The 24,579-nt window shown below is 37.0% G+C and overlaps 1 protein-coding gene across 1 annotated transcript in view; it reads right to left on the bottom strand.

The window, feature by feature from the left end:
- Nucleotides 1–7,572: 7,572 nt before the first annotated feature.
- The window catches only part of LOC140235863 (uncharacterized), a 77,251-nt gene continuing 60,244 nt past the window's right edge, over nt 7,573–24,579 (bottom strand). The window contains exons 12-17 of the mRNA XM_072315863.1: nt 22,292–22,415; nt 20,581–20,654; nt 18,552–18,572; nt 11,544–11,629; nt 9,457–9,596; nt 7,573–8,711 (exon numbers count right to left, since the gene is read on the bottom strand). Coding sequence (XP_072171964.1) covers nt 8,428–8,711; nt 9,457–9,596; nt 11,544–11,629; nt 18,552–18,572; nt 20,581–20,654; nt 22,292–22,415 — 729 coding nt within the window. The 3' untranslated portion in view covers nt 7,573–8,427. The remainder of the gene's footprint in view (nt 8,712–9,456; nt 9,597–11,543; nt 11,630–18,551; nt 18,573–20,580; nt 20,655–22,291; nt 22,416–24,579) is intronic.

The following is a 24,579-nucleotide window of genomic DNA, read 5'->3' as shown; positions in this document are numbered from 1 at the left end:
TTTGTATACCTATGTTGAACATTGATTGGCTGCTATCACTGGTATATATTGATTCTCATTGTGTGAGTTAACTTGCCTTCCTATTGGCATATGACAATCTTGTATAACCAACATATTCTCTGTGCATAAACAAAGGTTACTATTTTTGCCATGCAAAATCTCTTCCTTCTATATTTCTATGCTTCCGTACTTCTGTGTCATTTACTTCCAGATAATAATCTGTACTTGGTTATTGAGCAATGCGTCTTGTATATAGGCAGGGCTCGACACTAACTTTTTTGTTTGGTGGCCCGATGGGGCCACCAAAATCCTCAATTTCAAATTTTCGGTGGCCCGAAAGAAAAATTTGGTGGCCCCGAAAAAAAAAAACAATAAAAAAACATTAAAAGTCCTGTTTTTTTAATGAGTCAAATATCTAAGTTTTATCCAGTCATAGTAAGAATTGGAAGTTGGACATACATCTACTCATAAATAAACCTCAGCAAACTCGCAACACTCACTCTCAGGCACTCATTCAGTCCTTTTCATCCATCCTTTAAACAAATATAACTGCTAATTTCCGGCGCAAAAAAGTTACGAATTAATTGACATACTTTTCAAAAAATTTTGGTGGCCCGAGGCGGGCCACCAAATTTGCCCTTTTTTCAAATTTGGTGGCCCGACTTTCAATTTTGGTGGCCCCGGGCCACCGGGCCACCGTTAGTGTCGAGCCCTGATATAGGAAATATCTACTTAAGAATAAGTTAATATTTAGAGTTATATTCCAGCAGATTGCTTCAAGTTTGAAGACACAGTGAAGCAAACATTTTCGATGTCAGCTCACCTGAAACATAATCCCTCAGAAAAGAATGAACTCTTCATTGCATCAAGCTGATGTCGCAAACACCATTATTGTCAACATTTGTTTTGTGTGGGTTTGTGTGTGTGTGTGTGTGTGTGTGTGTGTGTTTTAATGTCCATAGCTTGGTTACATGAATTTGTTAACAGGGTCTCGAGATATTTATCAAAGAAATGTAACACAACAAGATGCGTTAAAGGGCATTTCTGGTTCACTTTAAAGGGGAAGGCTAGTAACTGATCAGTGGGAATCAGTGGAAATGCTGGGAGATTATTGTTCCAATCCTTATGGGATTCATTCAAGAGTTCATTGTATATCTATTGTTGTGTGAAAATTATTTGCTTCAGAACGGTCTCATATTCAAGTAATGTGCAGATTAATGCTCCGTCACTGACCAGGGACGCTAACCTGGAAGCATTAATCTGCACATTACTTGAATATGAGACCATTCTGAAGCAAATCATTTTCACACAACAATAGATATACAATGAACTCTTGAATGAATCCCATAAGGATAGAAACAATCATCTCCCAGCATTTCCACTGATTCCCACTGATCAGTTACTAGCCTTCCCCTTTAAGTCAATGAATGTACTGGTCAGAATTGTCCTTTTGAAGTTCACAGAAAAAAAAAATCAACAAATACAGCTCCAGTCATCATGTGTAATCATTTTTTTTTTTTCTTCTAATGTGTGAATTAAAGTAAGCATGAATATCATCTTTGGACAATATGGAAGGGACTACCAAGTAATCGTGATAACCTTTGCCAATGAATTGCTTCGATAAACAGAAATGACAATTTGCTTCCGTGATAGATGAGGCTATGGTGGAATGATGACTGGTTGTAAACCACTTTAAGAGATGTCATATATATAATATAATATAATATAATATAGCTAATATAACAGGAGCAGATAAGGACAAGTCATGATTGAGATTCTGTAATACTTTAAACCACTTTATTTATGCAGCTGATTTTTCCTCTGTTTTGTTTTGTTTAGACACAGTAGTGTATACGCCGAATACATATATTTCGCAAGGTTTTTATTTTCCCAGTTTTCGGGAGTTGGGTGCTATTCACAAATTCAAAAACACGCGAAACTATTAACTTTGATCATGACATGAATGTGACGTGCACCCATGCATTTCTCTGTTCAGTACTACACACCAAAATCACAAATTTAACCACTCACAAAACTGTCGGGAACTCCCGATTCGTGAAAAATTAGACTCCTTAAATATTTGGGATCTACAGTACTTGCTTGATTAGGGGGAAAAAAAGGTATGTTTAGCACTCGAATCCATAGGGAGGTACAAGTTCTGTATGACTTACAAAGACTTATTGTAACTTTTCACATGTAGAATGCATAAAACAGCAATTCACCATAGCCCTTTACTATTAGCAAGCTGTTGTAATATGTCATTGCCACCCCATGACGTATGATTGTGGAGAGCAACATAGATTTTCCTGACTGATTTTTCAATCTTATTTAATGGTCCCCGAGGTACACCAGTTGAGTTTCGCAGGCAAATGCTGCTTTGCAAAAAGTGCCTTGATTGTCGAGTTTGGGTTTATGTAGAAGCCTCTTCGTGACAAAGTTTGGCACTTTGTGATCAATGTTAGCTTTCCTGATGACTGTGTTTGGTGTCAGAGTAAAATGCATGAGTGTAGGCTCTGGCTGCTAACTTGTCTTACATTGAGCAATAGCATTGAGTATTAATCCAAGTAATTATGTATATCATCATTATCTTCATTTTGTGTGTATTATTAATGTGTATTCCCCAGAGTGGAGCTTTTAAGTATTAAGTCAAGTGTCAAAATCACAGGAGGGCATTCATTTTCACTGTGCAATCACCAAATACAGTAGTATATTATCTTGTGTTCAACTGAGATTTACCTCCTTGTGTACAAAATAGTATGCCTCAAACCTCGAAGTCATCCACAAGTAGTCGAAAGTTTGTTTCCCAAATGCTAATGTAAACGCATCTGCTTAATAAGTATTATTGTTGTCAATGTCAGCACCAATATCACTATTACAATCATGAATGCATTTAAATTTGTTGCTACATGTACTGGATGTGGTGATGTAAGGCAAAAGTGGTAAAATTTAAAGCCTCGACAAGATACAGTGTAGTGCCACTAACATGCCCTGGCTAAGGCTTTGTTGATGACCAAATGGTGCCAAAAAAAAAAAAGAAGAGAATTCTTTTAATGTGACTAATTTCACTTGAACTGTTTTTGAAGTCGTTTCTTTCATTTCACTGCTTCCATTCAATGATACTTTGCAAGAAATTCTTGTATGTCTGAAAATTCTGTGTAAATTGCTCGAATTGTGTGTGTGTATGTGTGTTGTGTGTGGAATATGTCAGATTCTTGTGTATTCCTGTCAGAAATATTAAACCAGATGAGATATTTAATAGATGTAATCTGAATGTACCTGCAATTCAAATTATATTCTTCTTTGTAAAAAGCAAAAATATATCAGATGTACAATGCAAAGAATAAAGATGCTTTTGTTTCAATACGATTCTTATTTCAGCTGCTTGATATGAAGACACCCGATGTATACAGGTATGTAATATAGAAAAAGATATTGTGTGTGTATGTGTGTGTGCGTGCGTGTGTGTCTGTGTTTGCTTGTTCTCTGCGGAATCTGCCTCCCCCTAGATTTAGCATAGCCAATAAAAAACAAAAAAACAAAAACGGCCTGATCAGGGTTAAGGTCGTAGGGGTACATTCGGGGTATACATGTACATAATGTATAATGTGCCTGCCCTTTCTGCATATCTAGGACCTATATAAAGGCAAATATTTTCACACTATTCAAGTGGGGAAATGTGAAAATTTTTACACTCTTATACTTAGATGTTGTGTATTCCATGTATACATGTATACTATGAAGCCTGAATTTTTACTGACTTTGAATTCGAGTACTGTATACACTGAATATTTCGCAAGGTTTTTATTTTTGCGAATTTTGCAAAATTAAAGACAAGCAACAATATTGACTCTGATCCCGACATCAATGGGATGAATGCGTACACATTTCTGCGTTCAGTAAAGGACTCCACGAAATTCTCGAAAATTTAGACTCACGAAATATATGGTGTATACAGTATTATTTCTCACAGTTTTCAATCTCAGTTAGTCAATTTATCAAAAGAACAACATCTTTTTAGAAACAAATAATGGAATATGCCTGGTTTTAACCAAGGGCAAGCTATCATATTCCTGGTTGAAGCATCTTACGAGAATGTGTGTGTGTGTGTGTGTGTGTGTGTGTTTGTGTGTCACAGGTCACACTTGTTCGGTTGTTCTGTGCAAGATCAGGTGGACATTGGGAGGATAAAGTTAGTGGTTAGGCAAACTCTGCCACTGGTACAAAAACTTGACGAACAATGACACCATACTAGGACTCACAGATGCAGAGGAGATACTTTTGCATCATATTCTTTGCATTCATGCAATTTATTCGAGTTGTACTCGGAGTTCTCTCAAGTTTAAAACGTCAGTTTTGCGTGCTTGCAAATTGTATACTCTCTTGGGTGAGATTTGCAGAAGAGTAAACACAAAAGGCGAGTCTGGCAGTTACAATACATACAGAAGACTCGACACTCGACTTGAAATGTGCCACATTTAATATTGCGTGCTCAGAAAGGTATCTATAATCCGATCCTTTATACACTGCAGTGCAATGCGTCAACAGACTTACTCAACTTAAAAAAAGGCTATGTGGTACAAAGACAGTCATACGTACAGGGTATGAATGAGTAGTTGACATTCATGGTTATGTCTGAGGCAAGAATCAAAATATTCATGTTTGCAAAATGAGAAGTAACTCAACACGGCATTCAAGATTTGCTTACCAACAAGTTTAGTGCATCCTGTTCCACAATCAAACTCTTTGTATCATCCATGTGGCGATTTAGATTAACCAGGTCATGGTTTAAATTCACCACATTTTACAGAGACAACAGGACAGTGTATCAAGCGTTGGCTGATGCACACAAAAGAAAGCAAAAATATGGACGATTGTAAAGGCACTTGGATGCGAGGAGAGATGCCTCAAATTCCAAACAAATCGTGTGCAAACATGTCGGTGTAGCAAAATGAAAGATTACCTCATCAACAAACAAGCACTTTATTTTTGGTTTAAAATCGCTATACAGAATTTTCACTTTCAGTAAGATTCCACTCAGTCAGATCTCACTTTGGCCAATTGGTTTTGAAGAAAGTTGTTTCTGACAAAATGAAAATATTATGTGGCACACTTGCAGATGTTACTGGCATAATGGATTGTTCCCAGACAACAATTTTTGTCAAGAGATAGTAAACTTTTATCAATAATTGTCTTTTTGTTTCATTACAATAAACAGTCTTAACTTCTCAACCAGAAATCCCTGGTATAAGTGGTACATGGACGATGGTTCTTTAAATCACTCGAATTTGTTATTATAATTATGTTAAACTTCATATCATACATATTCTTTCAACAATGCGATCATTCATGAAGAACTGAAGTATCAGTTTTTATATAAGGGGGAAAGTAAATATAAGACTCAAAGATATACATAAAAAATAACTTTCAAAGAAAATATACAGCATAAATAAAAATTTGACAATATGACAATCTCCTTCAAACAGATAAGAACAAACACAAAACCATTGCAGCTTATGATAAAAGATAAACAGAACGTTGGTGGTTAATCAACAGGTCATTATCATAGTTGGTGAACGCATCTTCCAGAGGTTTTAGTAATGACTACAGCGTCAGTTGAGAATGAGAATGGTGTTAGGGTGCCTCGAACACTGTGGCTGTAGTGGTAACTTACGCCGTTATCATTCTCAGCCGGCGACATGGACATCACAGGAATTTCATTATCACATTTCATTTGGGTATTTGAGCAAACAAGTCCAACCATTAAAGCAAGGCATGAAGATGACACAAAACAATAATGTGGACTCAAAATAAGTTTACTCACAAATTATGTTTAACTCTGCCCTAACAGGCAGTGTATGAACAATGTCAGAGATGACTCCTTTACATCCCTTCCTTTACATAAATGTCAATAAGTCACAAATACTCTGTAGTGTACGATTTCAAAATTAATATCTGATAAATTATCTCTTGATACATATTACACATTGCAATGATGTGAGAAATAACCTTTCAATGTAACTAAAAAAACACCTCTCGATAGGTCAAACTTACTGTTGGTTATTTCATGCACATATTAACTAATCGATAAGTTGCCATGCAGACTTGTACTTATGAATAACTGTTTTCCCTTCGGATCAACACAATGACTTCACATGGATTCCTCATCTCGTATTTGGCATGCATGTCATTACACTACAAAAAATTATCTGGGGCTCAATTCATCGAAGATAATGGTAACTTACAAATAACGGCAGACACTGCAGCCCGTTTGCTACAACTTTGGCAGTTTTACATATATATTAGTTTAAATCATATGTTCTGCTGCATTTCCTTCCTTGGTGTACCATTATGGTACACCATAGATGTATGCAATATCACTCTGCCAGGAATGCTAGCTCCCTCTCAATTCTCTAGGCTATATACAATAGGAGTCCGAACCTTCTCCATCATTTCAGAACTAAATATACACCAGGTTTTGGCCGACATCAGTTCATGCTATTATTGCAGTCATGGGAGAATTTGATGCAGGCCAGATTTCACAAACACCTGAGCATTGTCAAACTTCTGTTGGAACAAACTTGTCAAACTCGCACACTTTGCTCATGTCACTATAACACGGAATAACTGGCCTGCGAACATACAGATATATCACAGACAACTCCATGGCATTTGAGTAGAGTTCATATGCCTGTATATCATGTGCCTGTTGCAAAAAAAAAAAAAAAAAATAATAATAATAAACGATAATAATCATTTTGCTCTTGTTACACTGTTTGCACTTCATTAAAATCAAAATTACAAATACTAATATTTTACCTATACCAGTTTTTAACCTAATACAAGTTCAACACAATTTACTTGTTGTGTTTCACTATTTTATTATTTTTTTTACCACATTTTAGATGTAAAAATTAACAGAAAGAATGTACTCACCACTTGCATAAAACTGACTCATACTGAGGCATGTACCAATTGTTGTTCACTATATACTACAGACAACCATAGCAAAACTAAGGAAGTTAATTGAGATGAATTTTCAGTTTTATTTTCTATCTAATTCTGTCTAAGAGGGACATATCTGAACTTGAGATGGTGAAAGTAAGACATTCCAACAAACGCTACAAGGTCAGCCACACTTCATCTGCAAGGCCAAAAAACAACAGTGTATTTCAGGAAAAAAATACTTGATTGTCTTATAATACTTAGTTATTATTTTCTCTCTCTCTCTCTTTCTCTCTTGACTCTTTGTTCTTATATTTTGCTAAATTTGACTTTCTCTCTCACAGCAGATATTGCTTATACAATGTATATGCACACACAAACACACACAAACACACTGTTGGTGGGCTACAGATATTTTCTTTTGCTTTTTCAGGAGTGTGTGATGATATGAGATGAATGAAATTGATCTTTATAAAAGAAAAATATGATTACCCAACAGTCCATCACTTAGTTTTTCTCTCTCTCTCTCTCTCACTCATCTGTATCTGTCTCTCTGTCTGTCTGTCTCTCTCTGAACATTGTAACATCTCAAAATATCAAGAGTTCAATTCTTGCTAGAGAGAGACCCTCAAAAACAGGAGTTTTAAATTACTGAGAGTAATATCTCCAGGAGAGAAATATCTCCAGATGCCATGTGTCTGTTCTTGCTGGAGATAGAATCTATCCTTGGCTGATGAGGCAAACAGGCAGTGTTTTGCCTCAGACACCCCCCACTGCACTTATCAAAATCCACCAGAGCTTCCTTCACCATCATTTGGCAATGGTTTGTCTGATACAGCTGATGAGTAACACAGGCTCCAGATAGAGAGTTGAACAGTGGAAGTAAATCAGCACACTTGATGAGCGAATGACGGCATTTCATTTAACTCCAAACATTGATCACTGACGGCCTGAATGAGTTTGAGGAGTCTGAGAAGTTTGTGATTGATGAGTTTGAGAAGCTTGGCCACCCCATCAAAACTAACATCACATGTCACTGATAGAGTCAAGAATTAAACACTCAGATGACAAGCTAATCCTCCTCCTCCTCCTCCGCCACGCTTGCTCTGGTGTGATTTCTTCCCCTCTTTGTTGATGAGGGATTTCATCACTTTCGTCCTCCACTTCATTCAATCACTGGAAATACTAGAATGGCAAGTTAAAACCTTGGTAAATTACACTACTTCTTCTCTCGTCTACATCACAGTCGTGGAGCTGTCCCTCAGACTGCTCCCTAATGACATCATCATATCATCTTCTGGTGAAGCAGTCTCATCAGCTCCTGGGCTAGACAGAGATGCTGTTTACCCCTCTTCTGATGATGGGGACTTACTGTTTGAAAGCACATCACATGAGAGAGGAAAGTGTGAATGCGCATTGAGAGAAGATACCAGTCACTTGGATACACTACCCCAGTGGTCCCAAAAGGGGATGGAGTCAACCCTCTCAGAGGTAATACTCCTCCCCCTCCTCATGCTGGTAGTGGGCCTGAGGATGCTGCTGCTGCTGCTGTTGCTGGGGATGCCTGGGCCGTGCGAGGGCCGGGTTGACCGCAGCTGCCCGCCCAACGTGGCCCCGGGGCGTGGACGGGGGCAGTGACCGGGGACTTTCCGAGTCTGAGGCAGTGCCGAAGTTGAACTCGTTGATGTACTGCCGCCGCATCTGGTTGACAGGCGAGAGTTGCTCAGGGAGTTTGATCTCATTACGAGGGTCCACCATGCTGTGGATTTCTGTGATGCATACCAGGGTAAAAAAAAAGATGTTACAACTTGTGAGTAATTCAGATAAAACTTAAAAATGTATACTACTCTGAACACTAGCATCAACTTTATACATCAAAATGATGTCAAAGTCCTTTCCCAAAATAAACAATAATTTTTCACACCTAATACAACTGAAAAACTATCTGCACTTGTAGACAAACTGAATTCTGAAGGTTATGAGGAATGCCAGGTGGTACTGTTGTCTTGATCTCTCCTTCATCTTCACAAAACTGTTAATCACACTCCAAACCTTTTTTTTTTTTTTTTTAATTCATATAGACTGGTAATGACACTGATCATCAGTCTCTTCAACTTGATTACAATATATCAGCTGTTTACAGCAGAACACATCAAAGCATTCAAGAACAAATAAGATGAATACATCATGTCAAAAGTAATACTGTTCATTGCCATATTAAATAACATGACTCCATTTCCAATTTGCTATTTTAGGGCATATTTTTCATCTTCAAAGTGTTTGGTATGCATCATTACAAGTTGCTAAAATTGAAGACAGTTCTCCTTTTCGACTATATCTTTTTCAAGTTAAATATCGATAACTCTCCGCTGTATGGTATGGCAGAGACATAACCTTCAATTTGATTTCAAGATAGACACATGAATGGCAGTTTTTAGGTAGCATTTCTAATTTGTTCCACATCATGCGGTAGAGAAAGAATGATGAAAAGGAATTCAATCTAAAGTAGTTCACCTTCTAATCTCTTCTCCATCTTCCGTAGGTTCTGCAGGATGCCAGCGACCTCCTTGTTGTTGGTCTTGAGCAGCGGAAACTCGGAGTCCCTCAGGACGCGGGACAGTTCCTCCTCGCTGGCACCGGGCTGCTGCAGCTTCCTGCAAGAGACAGATTGAAAGGTCCAGAAGTTTTTTAGCAGGCACGTGCCGTGCAAACCTCCTTGGCTTCTGGATCAAAATACCACAGCTCACACTCTGTAGCTTTCTCTGTTGCAGTTGCAAGACTGAGGTGCCCTTGTGAAAATACTAAAATCAGCAGTTCACTCTTGCATGTTCCATCGAAGTTGGTCTGATTCATGGTATCAGCAATGTAACAATCACATAAAAGCGATTGTGTAAACGCAGAAATTTTCACGGTACATTAATTTTCACATATTTCGCTCTACTTTTGGCTAGTGTGAATTTAAAACCAGTGAAAATCACAACTTTTTCTGCATACATTGAATGGGTTGACAGTTGCGGAGCACAAATTCAAGAACCCGCAAATATGTTTTTGAGTCACTAAGCATGAAAAATTAATTGTGCAAGAATATTGACTTTTACAGTAATGAGAATAATATTCATGGTGACGATAGTCACATTAATGATATTATAACTATCATTATTTCCACCATTATCGTCAACACTATTGTCATCATCATTCATAATTATCATTATCTGATTCATTGTTATCATCATTATTTCTATCACCACTATAAAACTGCCATTCCCACAGCAGAAAAATGACACACACACACACAAACGAACAAACCAACAGTCTGTTCACAGCCAGAAAAATGCCTCAAACATTTCACTCATCATTGAGCTGTAAATCAAGACAGGGCGGCATCAGATAGGCAGTCATGCGTGGACCTTGGAAACCTAAAATATCTCTATCTTTCACTGATCGACATCCTGCAGCAGCAATACACAAGGATTCTAGTCAGGATCTCCGGAGATGAAATCAGTAATGGCACTGTGTATCCTAGGATGGCCGTCAGTGACGACAGTCTACAATAATACAGACATGAGAACTCTAAAGAAATAGGTCAGGATTTCCTCTCAAAATATCTTCTTCTTTTTTTTAGGTTCTATCTCTTGCTGTTTAAAACTCTTTTTTGGCTACTTTTTTTAAACAGCTAATTTTTACATTGAAATCATTTCTGGGATAAAGAGATTTTAGATGTTCCTTGCACACATCTCTTAAGGCACACTTCCTCTTTAGATTCCGTTCCACCCCCCCCCCCAATCTCTTCTGTCTCTGTCTCTTTCACACTGTGACACTAGCCCTCGAACAAGCAAAAGTAAAAACATCTGATCAAAAGTCACACACAAAAGACCAAGTGCAGACAAGAGTGTAGTGAAGGGATGACACATTCTATGACATGACATTTTGATAAGGTTAAGATTGCAACCAGCACATTGAGTGACGGATTCGCATGTAAAGTCCTTTGCTTTGTAGAGGATCGACATACACAAGAATCAAAACCAGGGCAAAGAGTGGTAATACTTTACTACTGGAAAATTAAAAGCTGTAGCTTTTTGGGGGGTCAAGCCTTGGGGAGGTTTCTTTTTTCTTTTTCTCCGAGGAATGAACCATTATGGGGCCATGTGTCATTTTTTATTATCAGAGGTGATATAAAAGGGGAAGGCAGAGTTCAAGAAAATAGAATCATTGAAACAAATTTGCAAAACCATACTACAGCAGATGTTGCATAAAATGTCTGCTGCTGAAATCAACACAAGAAGATCACTTCAATTCAAATACCAACTCGTCTTTCTTTTACCCCTTTATTTTCTGGCAACAAACAATATCTTTACCACTTTTGCACACTTTAAATCTATATCCATACTTTCTTTGATCCTCTGTGAAGTTTTACACCTGCACTGCAAAAAGTTTCACCTAGCACGTTTACACTCTGGAATTTAAATAAGATTTAACTTACCAGAATCAGATTGAAAACAACAACAACAACAAAAACAACAACAACAACAACAACAGATAGAAAGGGAAGGAAACATAGGATCATAATACAGAAATTGACATAAAGCACAAGTTCAGCTTACTTGAGTTTGAAGGCAATCTTGTCCGCCGAATCTTTCATCTTGATGGACAGGTGGTGGATGGAAGACAGTACCAGGCTGTCAAATGACTGCAGGAAAGGATTTGGGAAGAACAAGATGGAGATTTTAGATTCTATCCACCTGTGTAAGGCATTCTCAGTAGGGTGTTTAATTACGACATGTAGCAAGATGGACTGCAAAATTCATCACAGTTGAAAAGAGGAGGAGGAGATTTCTTTTAGAATGAATGATGGCTGAATATTAAATGGTTCCCTCTTGTGTACAACACTCCAACAAATATTACATTTTCCATTTTATTCATAAAAGATGAAGTGCTAGTGAGAGAGCATTGTTCAGTGGAATGAGCTCATCTACCTGCAACAGGCCAGTCTAGACTTTGATAAGTTGCCCATATGTGTTTTCTGAATCTATAATTACAGTACACACTGTAACTAAATGCTACAGAGTTGCCAGGTAAGGCAAGCCTCAGGTATCCCTTCAGTCAATTTTGGCAATATCATGGATAGCTTTTGCATAGAAAGCATGCATATAGAAATTAAAGGCATTTGCAAACCAGTTATGGAAAGTAAGGAGAAGGAAACTGCTATGAGACACTTTTTTTCCCCTCCAACATCCACGGAAGAAAAAATATGACTATATTCTGTTATCCTAAAATCTGGAAATCTTGTTATTTAAAGCATTCTACAGAACACTAGCAAGAGCTTAACAGACATTTCATATCCCCCAACATCAGTTGAAAAAGAAGAAGAAGAAATATAGATTCTGCTCGCCTAGAATCCCCATATCTTGTTATTCAAAGCTTTCTACAGAACCCTGCCAAAAGCTTCAGATTGTAATAGGAGGCATTTTCCCCCGCCCCCATCAACTTGGCATGCTAATCACATTGAGTGTTTTCAAAGGATTATATGGATAATAAGGTCACATGTCAGGCACAAAGGTAATGAACAATGCCACACTCAACTAAAAAGTAAAAACATAAGAAAACGAATCCCAGATAAATACAACATGTAAGATGCACTGTAATATCTACACGGTATCCAAATAAAAGCATGCTTTCATGAAATTAACAATTGCTAGGGTTCTTTCACAGAGAAGAACATAACTAAAACAATCTCCAAATGTTCATGACTAAAGTCTCTCACATGTGAATGAACACTATCATGAAAATAAACTGAAGCTCTGCATTTTGGGAGGAAATTGAATTTTTGTTTTCTGCATTTCATCATAGAGTGCAAACTGAAGTCTTTTCATGGTATAAATGCTTCAGAAATGTTTTCATATCTTTTCTCCAATTTCCAATGCAATCTGCAATCAATTCCAGAATCAGAGTTATCACTCTTGTTTATATATTTAAAAAAAAAAAAAGTTAAAGAGGATGGACAAGAGGCTTTAAACATGCTACATTTGTTGCAACTCATTGGCAGTTATTTGTCACATGACCTTGCCTGGCCTCTACTATAGAGGGCAGTATGACCTTGTCATTGAATCAGGTTACAGAGTGTGTCTGCCAGCCAAAGGCACAATCATATGAGCTACAAGTAGTAATTACAGCTGAATGAAGCCAAGGTACAGTTTACAAGCAATCTTTTTTTTTTTTTTTTTTTTTTTTTTTTCTCTTCATGCTAATTCAACTTCCAGTCATGATGAAGACTAGGGGCAGAAATGCATTGTAATGCTATGGCCTCATGCAGAGTATAAGGTCCTGCCCTGTTTTTGAAGGTTGAGTGGCAAAACAAACATCTACATACCCCAATGAGTACCAAAACAAATCTAAACTAAACTTAAACAAAAACAAGATATACCCACAAAACCTTTAAACAGTTGTACTAATACACAAGTTACAGACATTAAAAGAAAAAACAAAAATCTGTACTAGCACAAGTCACCTTCAATACACCACTTTTATCTAGGCTACCGGGTATATAAGGCACTGTTTTTGCATCATTTTACTGCAAAAGTCTACAAAGACACATACTGTATACGCCATATATTTTGCAAGGTTTTCATTTTCGAGAATTTTGTGAGTCGGGTGCCATTTGCGAAATACCAAAAATGCACAAAAAAAATTAATGCAACCCCCACGCATATATCTCTCTGTTCATAACTGTGCTCCATAATCGTGAATTCTACCACTCTCCAAATTGTCCTGATTCGCAAAAAATTAGACTCGCTAAATATATGGCGTATACAGTATTTTGACAAAAGCAACACAATGCTCATTTTTCATGCATTGGAAAATACTATGCGCATAGCAGATGCAGGGAGCATAAAAAACAAAGCATCTTTAGACATGCTAATATTTGCTACCAAATGCGAAGGCACATTCTGTCAGCCAGTCGTGGAAAACAACCTCAATTGAATGCCTATTTATGTAGTTGTGGGCATATATTCACATATGTGTTCATGCATGTGTGTACATGTGTGTACCGGTATATCTGTATGTATGTATGTACAACTGTATGTTTTATATTATAATGTATGCTTGTGCATGTTCACTATTATCATGTATATACATACAAATGTACATGTATGTATGTATGAATATGTATGCATCTGCTTATGTATCATAAATGAGTATGAACGTATGCCTATATGAAATTTAGGCATGACATTATTCACAATATGTACATGTATACTTTCAATCATTCAAACTTTTCACATGTTAATACATTATATTGCAGGTGTATAGCCAAGTATTAAAGAGTTCTGCCTGGCCGTATCTAGATACGGCCGTATCTAGGCCGTATCTAGGCCACACTGTACAGTGGGCCAACGTGACACATTCGCACCTAGTCACGCGGCATCACGCACAATGCACACTAGCAATGACATCATCATTAAACTCGCAACAAACAACTGACAGCTGCACAAGGATGGCACCATTAACATGACAACAAAAAACAAAAACAAAAACAGAAGCAATTTGCGTGACATGAGCGATGACAGAGAAAATAATGGAAGGGGATCAGCAAATGCTAGGAATGGTGTTTGAAAAGAGCGATAGTTACAACAGCAAAAACAATATTACATGACAATGTTACACGCAACTTAAAACTTTTTTACATGACAAACAAAATTACTGTGACCATCAATGAGAAATGAAAAGTCAATTAAAACTGAATGGGGTCCACACAACAGCCAGCACTTTAAACTAATCAGGCCTCCTTTTCCGAACAAAATGAACACTAAAATACATACAGATATATTTGTTACTGATAGATAATCATTGTTGTTTCAATAGCCAATGAATATGTTTATGATAGATACACACTGTACATATCATTCATTGTTGTCACTTGATGAAAGTTCTGATGATTGTGAATGAAAACCACACAGTAATGGGCTTTATGAATTTCAAAACTGCAATGCTTTTTTTTTTTTGTTTTTGAAATATGAAGATGATTCCTGTTTTTTAACCTAGCACTGGATACAATTATTGATTGAGAGATTCCTCACAGCAAACTTTTTATCACTACAGCACTCTTTTGCGAATGCTGCAGATTTTGATTTTAAAAAGATGGGAAAATTAACTCACATTGTACTAATGGCTATTGACATGAGATGAATAAAGTGTGAACTTGACAAAAAGGTCAATCCTAGGTACCCAAATTTGTTTTCTCTGTTCTTTTTTTTTTAATACAAAGATATGGACAGGTTTATTTCTCACAACAATGTCCCTCCGGCTCGATGAATTGGATGGTGCGCTCTATTCATAAGCTATAATCTAATTATCATAATTTCAAGCAATATTGAACTTGAGCTGAAAGATGACCCTGCATGACCTTTTCTGACCTCTGACCTCTAAATACAACCAATGTCTCATGAATGTGAGCAACTACATCAAACTACACACAACCTCTTTTGAGACTAAACTCCAATTTTCCTGATCTACAAACATGCATACACTTTGTGAGAATTCATCCCAAGATTGATAACAATTATTGTGATTTAAACTTTCATTTGGCAAGCAGTAGACACAATCCATTTTTTAAGCTTCCTTTTACTTAAAACACCTCTCCATGCTTGAGTTGGCTTTGATAATCATTTTTGATGAAATCAAACACATGAACCAGAAGAATCTTTTTTTCCTCCTTTTTAAAAATCTTTTTTTTTTTTTTTATATATGACCTATGGAAGTAATTTCCATTTTCAGTGTTTTAAATGACACCGTGATATTACTAGCAACCACATATGCAAATAAGATAAGGCAATGATGCCATTATCTGATAATTATTCTCCTTTTGATTTGCCAAAAGAAAAAAGCACAGTGTAAAAGCCATGTTTTTCCCTTTAGAAATATCATTATCAACCCTACAAGGCTAATGTAAAGGAATATATATTTCCTTTTAATCTCATGTTAAACATTTGAAGAGAATTGAGGAAAGATTTGTCCATAGGAGGCTCATAAGACAACTTTAAAATTCCATTGCTTTCTTCATGCATGTCTCATCGCGGCGTAAACTTCTGACAATCTGTTAATTAAACTGACTTGATTGATTAAAGTTACCTTGAACATGGAGTGGTATTTCACGGTCAAGGCAGGAGGCATCTAACTAAAGCACTCCCAATTTCGAGCAAAGTTTATTTGGCTTCAAAAAAAACCTGCTCTACTCTATAAAGTTGAAAGTACTTTTAAAGTTTCTACAGCATGAAAAGAAAACAAGAGTTCTTTTAATTGCTTTGGCCATATACCAGCATATTGTATTTGGCACATGAAATGGCATAATTAATCTTGCTAGTATGACATCATGTAACTAATGTTGTGGACTACTGACTGTATGAGCTGTGATTGAAAGGAATGTGTAGCATGTTTCTGGGTGATTGTCTGAATTGCATTTACATTGATGAACACTTCTTCCACAGGTGCACATATGTGACCGGCGACAACGGTTTCAGGCAAAAGTCGGGAATTTCGAAAAATCATTTTTTGACTGAATCACATTGCCCATTTCCTAAGCTTTGCATTGATATAAAACACTTGTATCCTTCGGCACCATAAATGGGCATAGAAAGAGAAGTAAAATGCACTTTTTTAGTTGTTAGCCTGTCAAAATTGCGAGAAAACAGGCTTTGAAGATTCACCTCTTTCTCAAAGACAATGTCCGAGCGGCGATACGAGGGGAGAATCACCCATCCGTACGATGGTGCCAATCGATGTTAAGCTCCGCCTCTAGCAACCACATCGCCTTCTGATTGGCTCACTGAGAGAGTCAAATTTCCCGGGCACCTTCCTCGGAACTCAGCGTATGGAGCCGAAAAACAATGCGTTTCGCTCGGGTTTGTTTACAGTACGTCTTTCAAGATGGCGAATACGATAATTGCACGTACAGCTGTATGGTGTACATGTACATGTGTATTTGGTGCACGCATTACGCAATGGCATCCACACGCCATGACCGTGTGCATGTAACAGGAGCGGTGGCGAATCCACACATTTAGAAATCGCGATTTCATAGTGGTTGATTTGTCTATATCATTGGCGACCCTGTTGAAGGCAGAAAATTGCTAGTGCTGGCAAGGGTCACGCTTTCTGTTTGTTTTGCTTTTACAAAACATGCCTATATGTTGCTTTGTTCGGTGGTGCTAATTAAATTAAAACAAACAAACAAACAAACACGACTCGTTAGTTTGGTGCGATCTTGACGTGTAGTATTTGAATATAATTAGTCAATTGTGACCGCTCCTTTCCTCTCATCTACCTTCCATTGAGTCAGTCTGCTGTCATAATTTTTACTACATGTATAAGTAGACAAATTTGAGAATAACATTTCACACGGTTATGTCATGCTACATGATTTTTGTTTCACTTCCGTTGTCGAACATTGCGGTAGAATAGTTTGGATAGAAAGCCAAACGAACGGAGCACGCACTACAGAGCGAACGTATATAAACCACTATAGCAAGAACAATGGAGCGTGTAATCGTGCACGCGTGGACAAAGCATTCCCCAAACGCTGCAACTGGTGTCTCCGAAAGCCGAATTATGTAAATGTATGCGACGCACCAGCCAATCGCATGCGAGGCCCTGCGCCGTAGCAACGCTGGGGATATTGGCGCGGCGTTCGAAAGAAGCTCGAAACTGACGAGTGCGCTCCAACATAGGGTGCTTAAAATTCCATTTTCGATAGGAAAAAGTTAATCTTATGCTCTGAAATTTAGTGTAGATGTAGAAAACATATCAAAGATTCGATTTCTGCAAAAAACCTAAATCCACAAAAATAATGGTCAAAATCTTTGTACCCCGCCTAGGGAGGAATTTGCTCTTGCGACTTTTGCCTGAAACCGTTGTCGCGGGTCACATATGTACATGAAATTTGTATATTTTCATGATTGCGTAATATTTTAGTATAAAAGCATGAAGAAACCGACATTCACTGACAGTACCCTGTCATGCAACTACATAATTTATCATTTTTTCTGTCTTTGCACAACATTGTTGGGTAGCAACACCATGAACATGTACGAATACATGGAGTTAAAAGTTTATATTCTTTATTTGCTTAAGTTTCAAGTATTTGCTTTTTCCTAGCTTTTAACCACTGACCTCTTGAATTACCCCACCAATGTAGGTATGGTAAAAGTCAATGTGCAAAACACTTCTCTTATATGTATCACAAACTTTATTATCTCTCATATCTCAACTAATTCAACCAGAAACACAAACATGATTGATGCATTTCATGATTCACAGTAAGTCTGTACGGTTGTAATACGAGGTCATGTCTCTTGTGGTAGTGTAGCTCGCAAGAGCTACACTACTTTGTCTTTTTTTATTTTTTTTTTGTCATCCAGTTTCTCCTTGTTTCCAAAAGCAGCAGGTTTTTACTGTCTGATGAATATTAAATGCACTGATGAATGGATGATGACTGCCTTTAAGAGTTTTGCTGTGATGAAATGGCCATGCTAAAAAAAACATTCATGCATGAGACATGAAACTGGGGCCCACAGAAGAAGAAAAAATATATATATATCATGCGAGGGGGTACTCACTACATAATCCTGATCCTGATTCTACAATGATCCAAAAAAACAACAAATTTGAATGGAATGAAAAACAGATCAAATACAGGGGTCAAAGTACATTATCACACTTGCCTGGTGGCAGAATTTGCATCAATACAGATCATATCTTTATCATAAATCTATCATTTTTTTTCTTACTGATACAGAAATACAGATGGGCAGTCAGTTGGAAAGTACAGACTCGCAACCCAGATTTTTGCCGTATTTTGCCGTTGTTATTTCCAGTGTAGTTAATTAGTGAACCTCACCCTGCACACGTTGCCACGGCGATGCATATGATACTTTTGCTCATTCAAGGCCAACTCAGATTTGCTTTACCTTGTAAATAAGGTAGGGAGAGACACCATAAACCCTAGACGCCCTCAAGATTAGCTAGATCAGAGGAGACATAAGCATTTTCTGTGGTCATTTCTGTTTGTGGACCCGAATGGATCTGAGCGAGATGTACGACAAAAGAGATTAATACACAGAGAAGGCAGTGCCCTGCTGGTTTGTTTGTTTGTTTGTTTTTCTGGCTGTAGACGAGATAGCATCTTCTTGCTTTGACAGTTTAGAGGTACGACATAACTTTTAAACACACTGGTCAATAAATATTGGGGATGAGGTAACATGATTTCAAAATGTACTTCACATAGAGCACATTTATGGCATATACAACCTCTGCCTCAGACACATCACTTATCAACAGACTTGGGCATTGCATAAAGGTTGCTGAGGTTTTCCACAGGAAAAAGGACTAAGACTTTTTGGTGTAATAAGTTTAGATAATGATACAAAGCTGTGGACAAGAATCTGATTTTTTTTTTTTCAATATTATTGGTATGAGTGAAGACAAAACATAAATAAAACATAGAGAAATATCTGAAACAAAACAGGTACGAGCAGAAAAAGTAATGTATGGATACTATTCTTGTCTGGAATATTATGAATTGCCACTAACAGAGTAATTAACAGTTTGATTTTAGATCTGTCCAAAAATAAGTAGATTTTATGTGCAATCCAAATCAAGACTGAATGATCAATGTGATAGTAGCCTTATTAGAGACTACTGTGTATTCTACTTGACTATTCTACAACAATCCATGCACAAAAGGGGCCTTGTATGAAAGAGAAGCAAAAAACAAAAACAAAAATGGAATAACCTGTCTCATGAACACATTACTCGCAGACTGAATGCATGAGTGAGAAAAAAAAATGCAACAAAGTACAATAAAATCAAAAACATTTTGCTGTAATATTGTGCATCAAATGAACACCAAAATGCACAAGGCACCACAGTCCCAGGCATTCAAATATACATTGGTGTTATGTATCATGTCTCCGCAAAAGGAAAATTGCACCTGAATGAAAATTGGTGTTTAGGCTCTCTGAAACATCTAGTTTGTTCCAAGACTGCACAAGAACTCAAATCAGCATAGAGGCTTGCTCATGACTTTTAGACAAATTTTGAAAAGGCCTCCCAACCTTAAAAATAAGTTTGGAATGGTGGCAATGTGCTTGGTGCTGTTACCATATGTATCAGTCATAGTTACTTGATACTCTGTTAAGCATCTATGCTATGTTCACTGAAAACTATTAAAAAAATATATTGATTGATTGATTCTTGTACTGCTTCTACTATGTCATACATTAATTTATCATTCTTTAATTTTTTTTTAAAGAGGATACTATTTATTCAACTTCATATCATACAAATAATAAAGAAACTCTGGAAAAAGCAATGTTGTCTTCTGTAAAAGCTGAACTCAACTGATGTAAAAAAATGCAAATCAAAATAAGCCAGGGAATTTGGGAGGAAATGTGGTGTTAATTCAAGCAAAAGAAAGCAACAAAAATCATAAAAGATATAAATTAACTCTCAAAGCACTATTTTATACACAGTTATCTGTTACAGCTTTGGCCGCAATTTAATGTGAATGCACTGGAGTAGTCAAGAATTATTCTATGATATTCATAGTTTGAATTTTCAAGGTGAAGAAGCGTGGGGGATTGTTACCTCAGACTTGTTCCATTGTTTCTTCTTGATGTATCCTGGTGGACTGCCTGGAAGAAGCCCTTGAGATGTTTGATCTTGAAGATATGACACAAAATGAAAACATAATAAAAGAAATTTTGCTTGTAATATTCTCCTATTTTCACTGAAAAATGTTGGCATGGAATGATTTTTTAATGGAGATTCCATGGGATCTTAAAGCTACATTGCATCACGTTGTGATTGACATTGAAAAAAATTCAAATTCCTATTCCTGCTTTTCAATACAATGTCTGTAATGACGACAGACGATTAAAAAAAACTATGCAGACCAAAATTGGTACTCATACATATCGTCAATATAGTTCTGGGTCAAGAATCATATGTGAAGTGGTATCATGCAATAATCAATTATTCTTCCTGTACAAAGAAACTACTTTTGCCAAAATTTCTGTCCTCTTTCTGTCATCTTTAATGAAAAAAACTTTAAAAAATTTTTTTTTCCCTACATCATATAATCTGTTTGTCAGAGGAAAGCTCATCCTTCACAAAACTGTCAGTTACACTGTGACACAGAGTATAGCTTGATCAATGATGATATAAATGAGGGAAATATCAAATGCTTGTTGATCTTTGCATAACTGCTTGGAGTTTAAACAATTCCTTTATTTTTTAGACTGTCAAATAGTGCGTGACATGGTGATGACAGGCTTTACTGTAGGACCACCACTAGACTCAAATCCTTTCTTACAAGTATCATGTGACACAATGCTGGGAAAGAAAAAAACAAAACAAACAACAACTTTGTAAGTGTGTGGTATTTCAAGGGTTAATCTGACACAAACACTCCCCAATACCCCTCCCCCATTCCCCCCCCCCACCACCACCTTAACCCGCTGAAGACTAGTCAAATAGTGCGTGACATGGTGATGACAGGCTTTACTGTAGGACCACCACTAGACTCAAATCCTTTCTTACAAGTATCATGTGACACAATGCTGGGAAAGAAAAAAACAAAACAAACAACAACAACTTTGTAAGTGTGTGGTATTTCAAGGGTTAATCTGACACAAACACTCCCCAATACCCCTCCCCCATTCCCCCCCCCCCCCCCCCACCACCACCTTAACCCGCTGAAGACTAGTCCCTAGCATACTCAGGCAGGTGTCTTTTGGGAAATGCGTATTACAGTAAAATCAACTAGTCCTCAACGGGTTAAAGGGAGAGTCCATCCTGGCATTGCTTTGTACGAACACATAAAAATCAGGGAAGGAAAATTTGGGGAAAATATCAGACACACACAAAACATTTACAAACTGATAAAGTTTACAGCGTCAGACAAATTGACAACTCTGTGCAATGTATGTGTTGAGCAACACTCCATGAGCTTTGCACAAAAAAAAAAATCACTAATTTTCATTTTTCTTAGATTTTTGGAGACAGACAGTAAACTTATCAGCTGAAGAGGACATGTAAAATTGTATTACTCCTATCATATACCACAAACAGTTCTGACAAAAATTTCTCACCTGAGAAAAATAAAAATAAAAATGGATGCATGGAGAGCTGCTAAACAGCTGTGTCAAACACATGCTAAATTTGTCTTGTTTTTGTGTGTTTGTGTGTCTTTTTTTTTTATCCAAAAATTTCACTGATCTACTTCTCTGATTTTTCTGTTTTCATGCCCAACAACATGTCAGGATGGAATTCAACTTTAACTCTCCTGGAATCTCACCTGGCTGGAAGCTTAGCGAGGAGGATCTCTGGAGGGGCACCTGAGGGTGTCGACGCTCCCCCTGCCAGATGTCCTGTCGACTCAGGTGCACCGAGTCCTCACCCAGTAGCTCATCCATTACTTGCTATAGATTAAAAAATCAGATCAAATCAAATCAGATCAAATCAAACAAAATCAAAGTGGATGTCAAACTGACACCATTCAAACCAGCATTGTTTCAAAAATGGAAGTCGTCAACCCACATACAAGATGCACTGGTTTAATGGATAGAGATATTGATAAAACATTTTACATTCTAGCTTCATACATTTGTTAAATAAGTCTTCTGTTTCTAAGACAGTCTATCTCAGCCTGGAGTGATACTTTGTCACTAAGACTTTGACACCCTTAGACTGGAGGGAGGAACATAACTGTTTCTCACTGTCACACTTATTTTCCACATATTTGACAGACTTCATCGAGGCGGGAGACTGTGTTTCAGTTCTGAAAGTGGAAATATGTTTTTCATTGCGATGACAGGACACAAGCCATTTTGTTTTCTTTTTTATCACTTTTTTTTTTTTAATTTACCAACTAAAACTGACACTAGAGAAGACATAGAGAACATCACATACATTGATTCATGCCACTGCAAATACAGAAGACTAATTTAAAACAAGACATAACAGACAATGAGAACATCAATATTTGCTAGAAACAGAAAATCAGTTTACCACTTATAGCAACTTACTGTATGAAGACAGTTGTTGGGTTTTTTTTTTTTTCAGTTGTTGTTGTTATTGTTGTTTTCAATCCAGTGTTGAATCTCCTACACTGATTTTCATTATATATACTTCAAGCATTGTCTATTTGTTGATGCAATGAATCTTAATCCTTACAATCTGACATGTACAGCCTAGCATTGTGGGACTACACAGACTCCAAAGAATTTCTTTTTTTTTTTTTTTTTTGGGGGGGGGGGTTGGTTGTTTTTTTTTAAAGCCATAATTCTGCTGTCCACTTATCAACTCAACATTACAATGTTCATTGCCAGAGCGTCATCATGCACAGCAGAATATGGATTAAATTTATGCAATATGTACCATTTAAACCATGACACTATCTTAAGGATCTTTCCTGGTGATGAAGACATTCTACATCAGTGGTTTAAATGAGCACACCGATACGAAATGGCAGGTTTTAGATTAAATTGCCTCTGAGTGTGGCTATGACAAATGAAAGCTTTCTTTCAATCCTTTCACACCTTCCACAGAAAATATAATATCCTCACATAAAATGAAACCACCAGGTAAAAGCACACCTCTTTAATACATAGGATACTTCTACAGTATCTGTAAATGAAGCCAAGACTTGAAACTGACTACCCGTATGCATAGTCAGTTCTGCCCATGCAACAGGATCAGAATACATCAGGCTATTAGTTAACAATTAGAAGCAAGCCTCTATGAAATAATTTTGTAACAAAAAATAAAATTGAACAAAAACCTAAATAACCACCCTCCTGGTAATTTCAATTGAAGAAAGAATCAAGCAAGTTTTAAAAATTGCCTGGGAAATGGTTGAAATGGAAAAGGCTGTTTAGAATGGCAGCTGTGACGAGTTGGCATATAAAGCAGAATAAATATTTTGAGACCCTCGGAATAAAGCAACATCACAGAAATACCATCCAGTACAATGTGTTTGGAGTAAGGTGGGTGAATAGTAGTGGTAAGTAGATTAATCACTGAAGTTACAATCAGCAAAATTGGACAGTGGCTTTAAATACAGCAGCAAAAAACAAAAATGCTAGGGCCCTGTAGTAGTTGATTACATGTATGCCATAAATAGGTCCCATTTGAAATCCCAAACTAGGGCATCTCGTAGCTTACAAAACCCATAATGCTCAGTAATTTTGATACTCTTATAGGTACTCATTTAAACTGGATGCAACACTGTACAAGTATATAACAGGGATACCAGTCTAGAATGAAAGATAGGGCCTGAAATACATCTACATCAATCCACTTTGTACACAAAGGGACCCAATCTTTGATACACTACCAGGGAAGTGTCTCACCTCCGTGGTACTACCAAGGCATGGTTTCAGGTTTTTGCCTAAAACCTGGCATTCCTGATATAATTAGAACATGCTCATGTTAGTTGTATTGAGCATGATGCTCTGTCATCATAAAACTAAACAAGAGATTTTAAAGTGTAGGCAATGAAAAAAAAAATGTACAAATTTGCACAGAAGGTCACAATAAATAACCATACTTGCACATCATGCATACAAATTATTTTCCCCCAAA

Source organism: Diadema setosum, chromosome 1, assembly GCF_964275005.1.
Source record: "Diadema setosum chromosome 1, eeDiaSeto1, whole genome shotgun sequence".
NCBI lineage: Eukaryota > Metazoa > Echinodermata > Echinoidea > Diadematoida > Diadematidae > Diadema > Diadema setosum.
The sequence above is the reverse complement of the archived record's forward strand: the minus strand, read 5'-3'. Positions and strand labels throughout refer to the sequence as shown.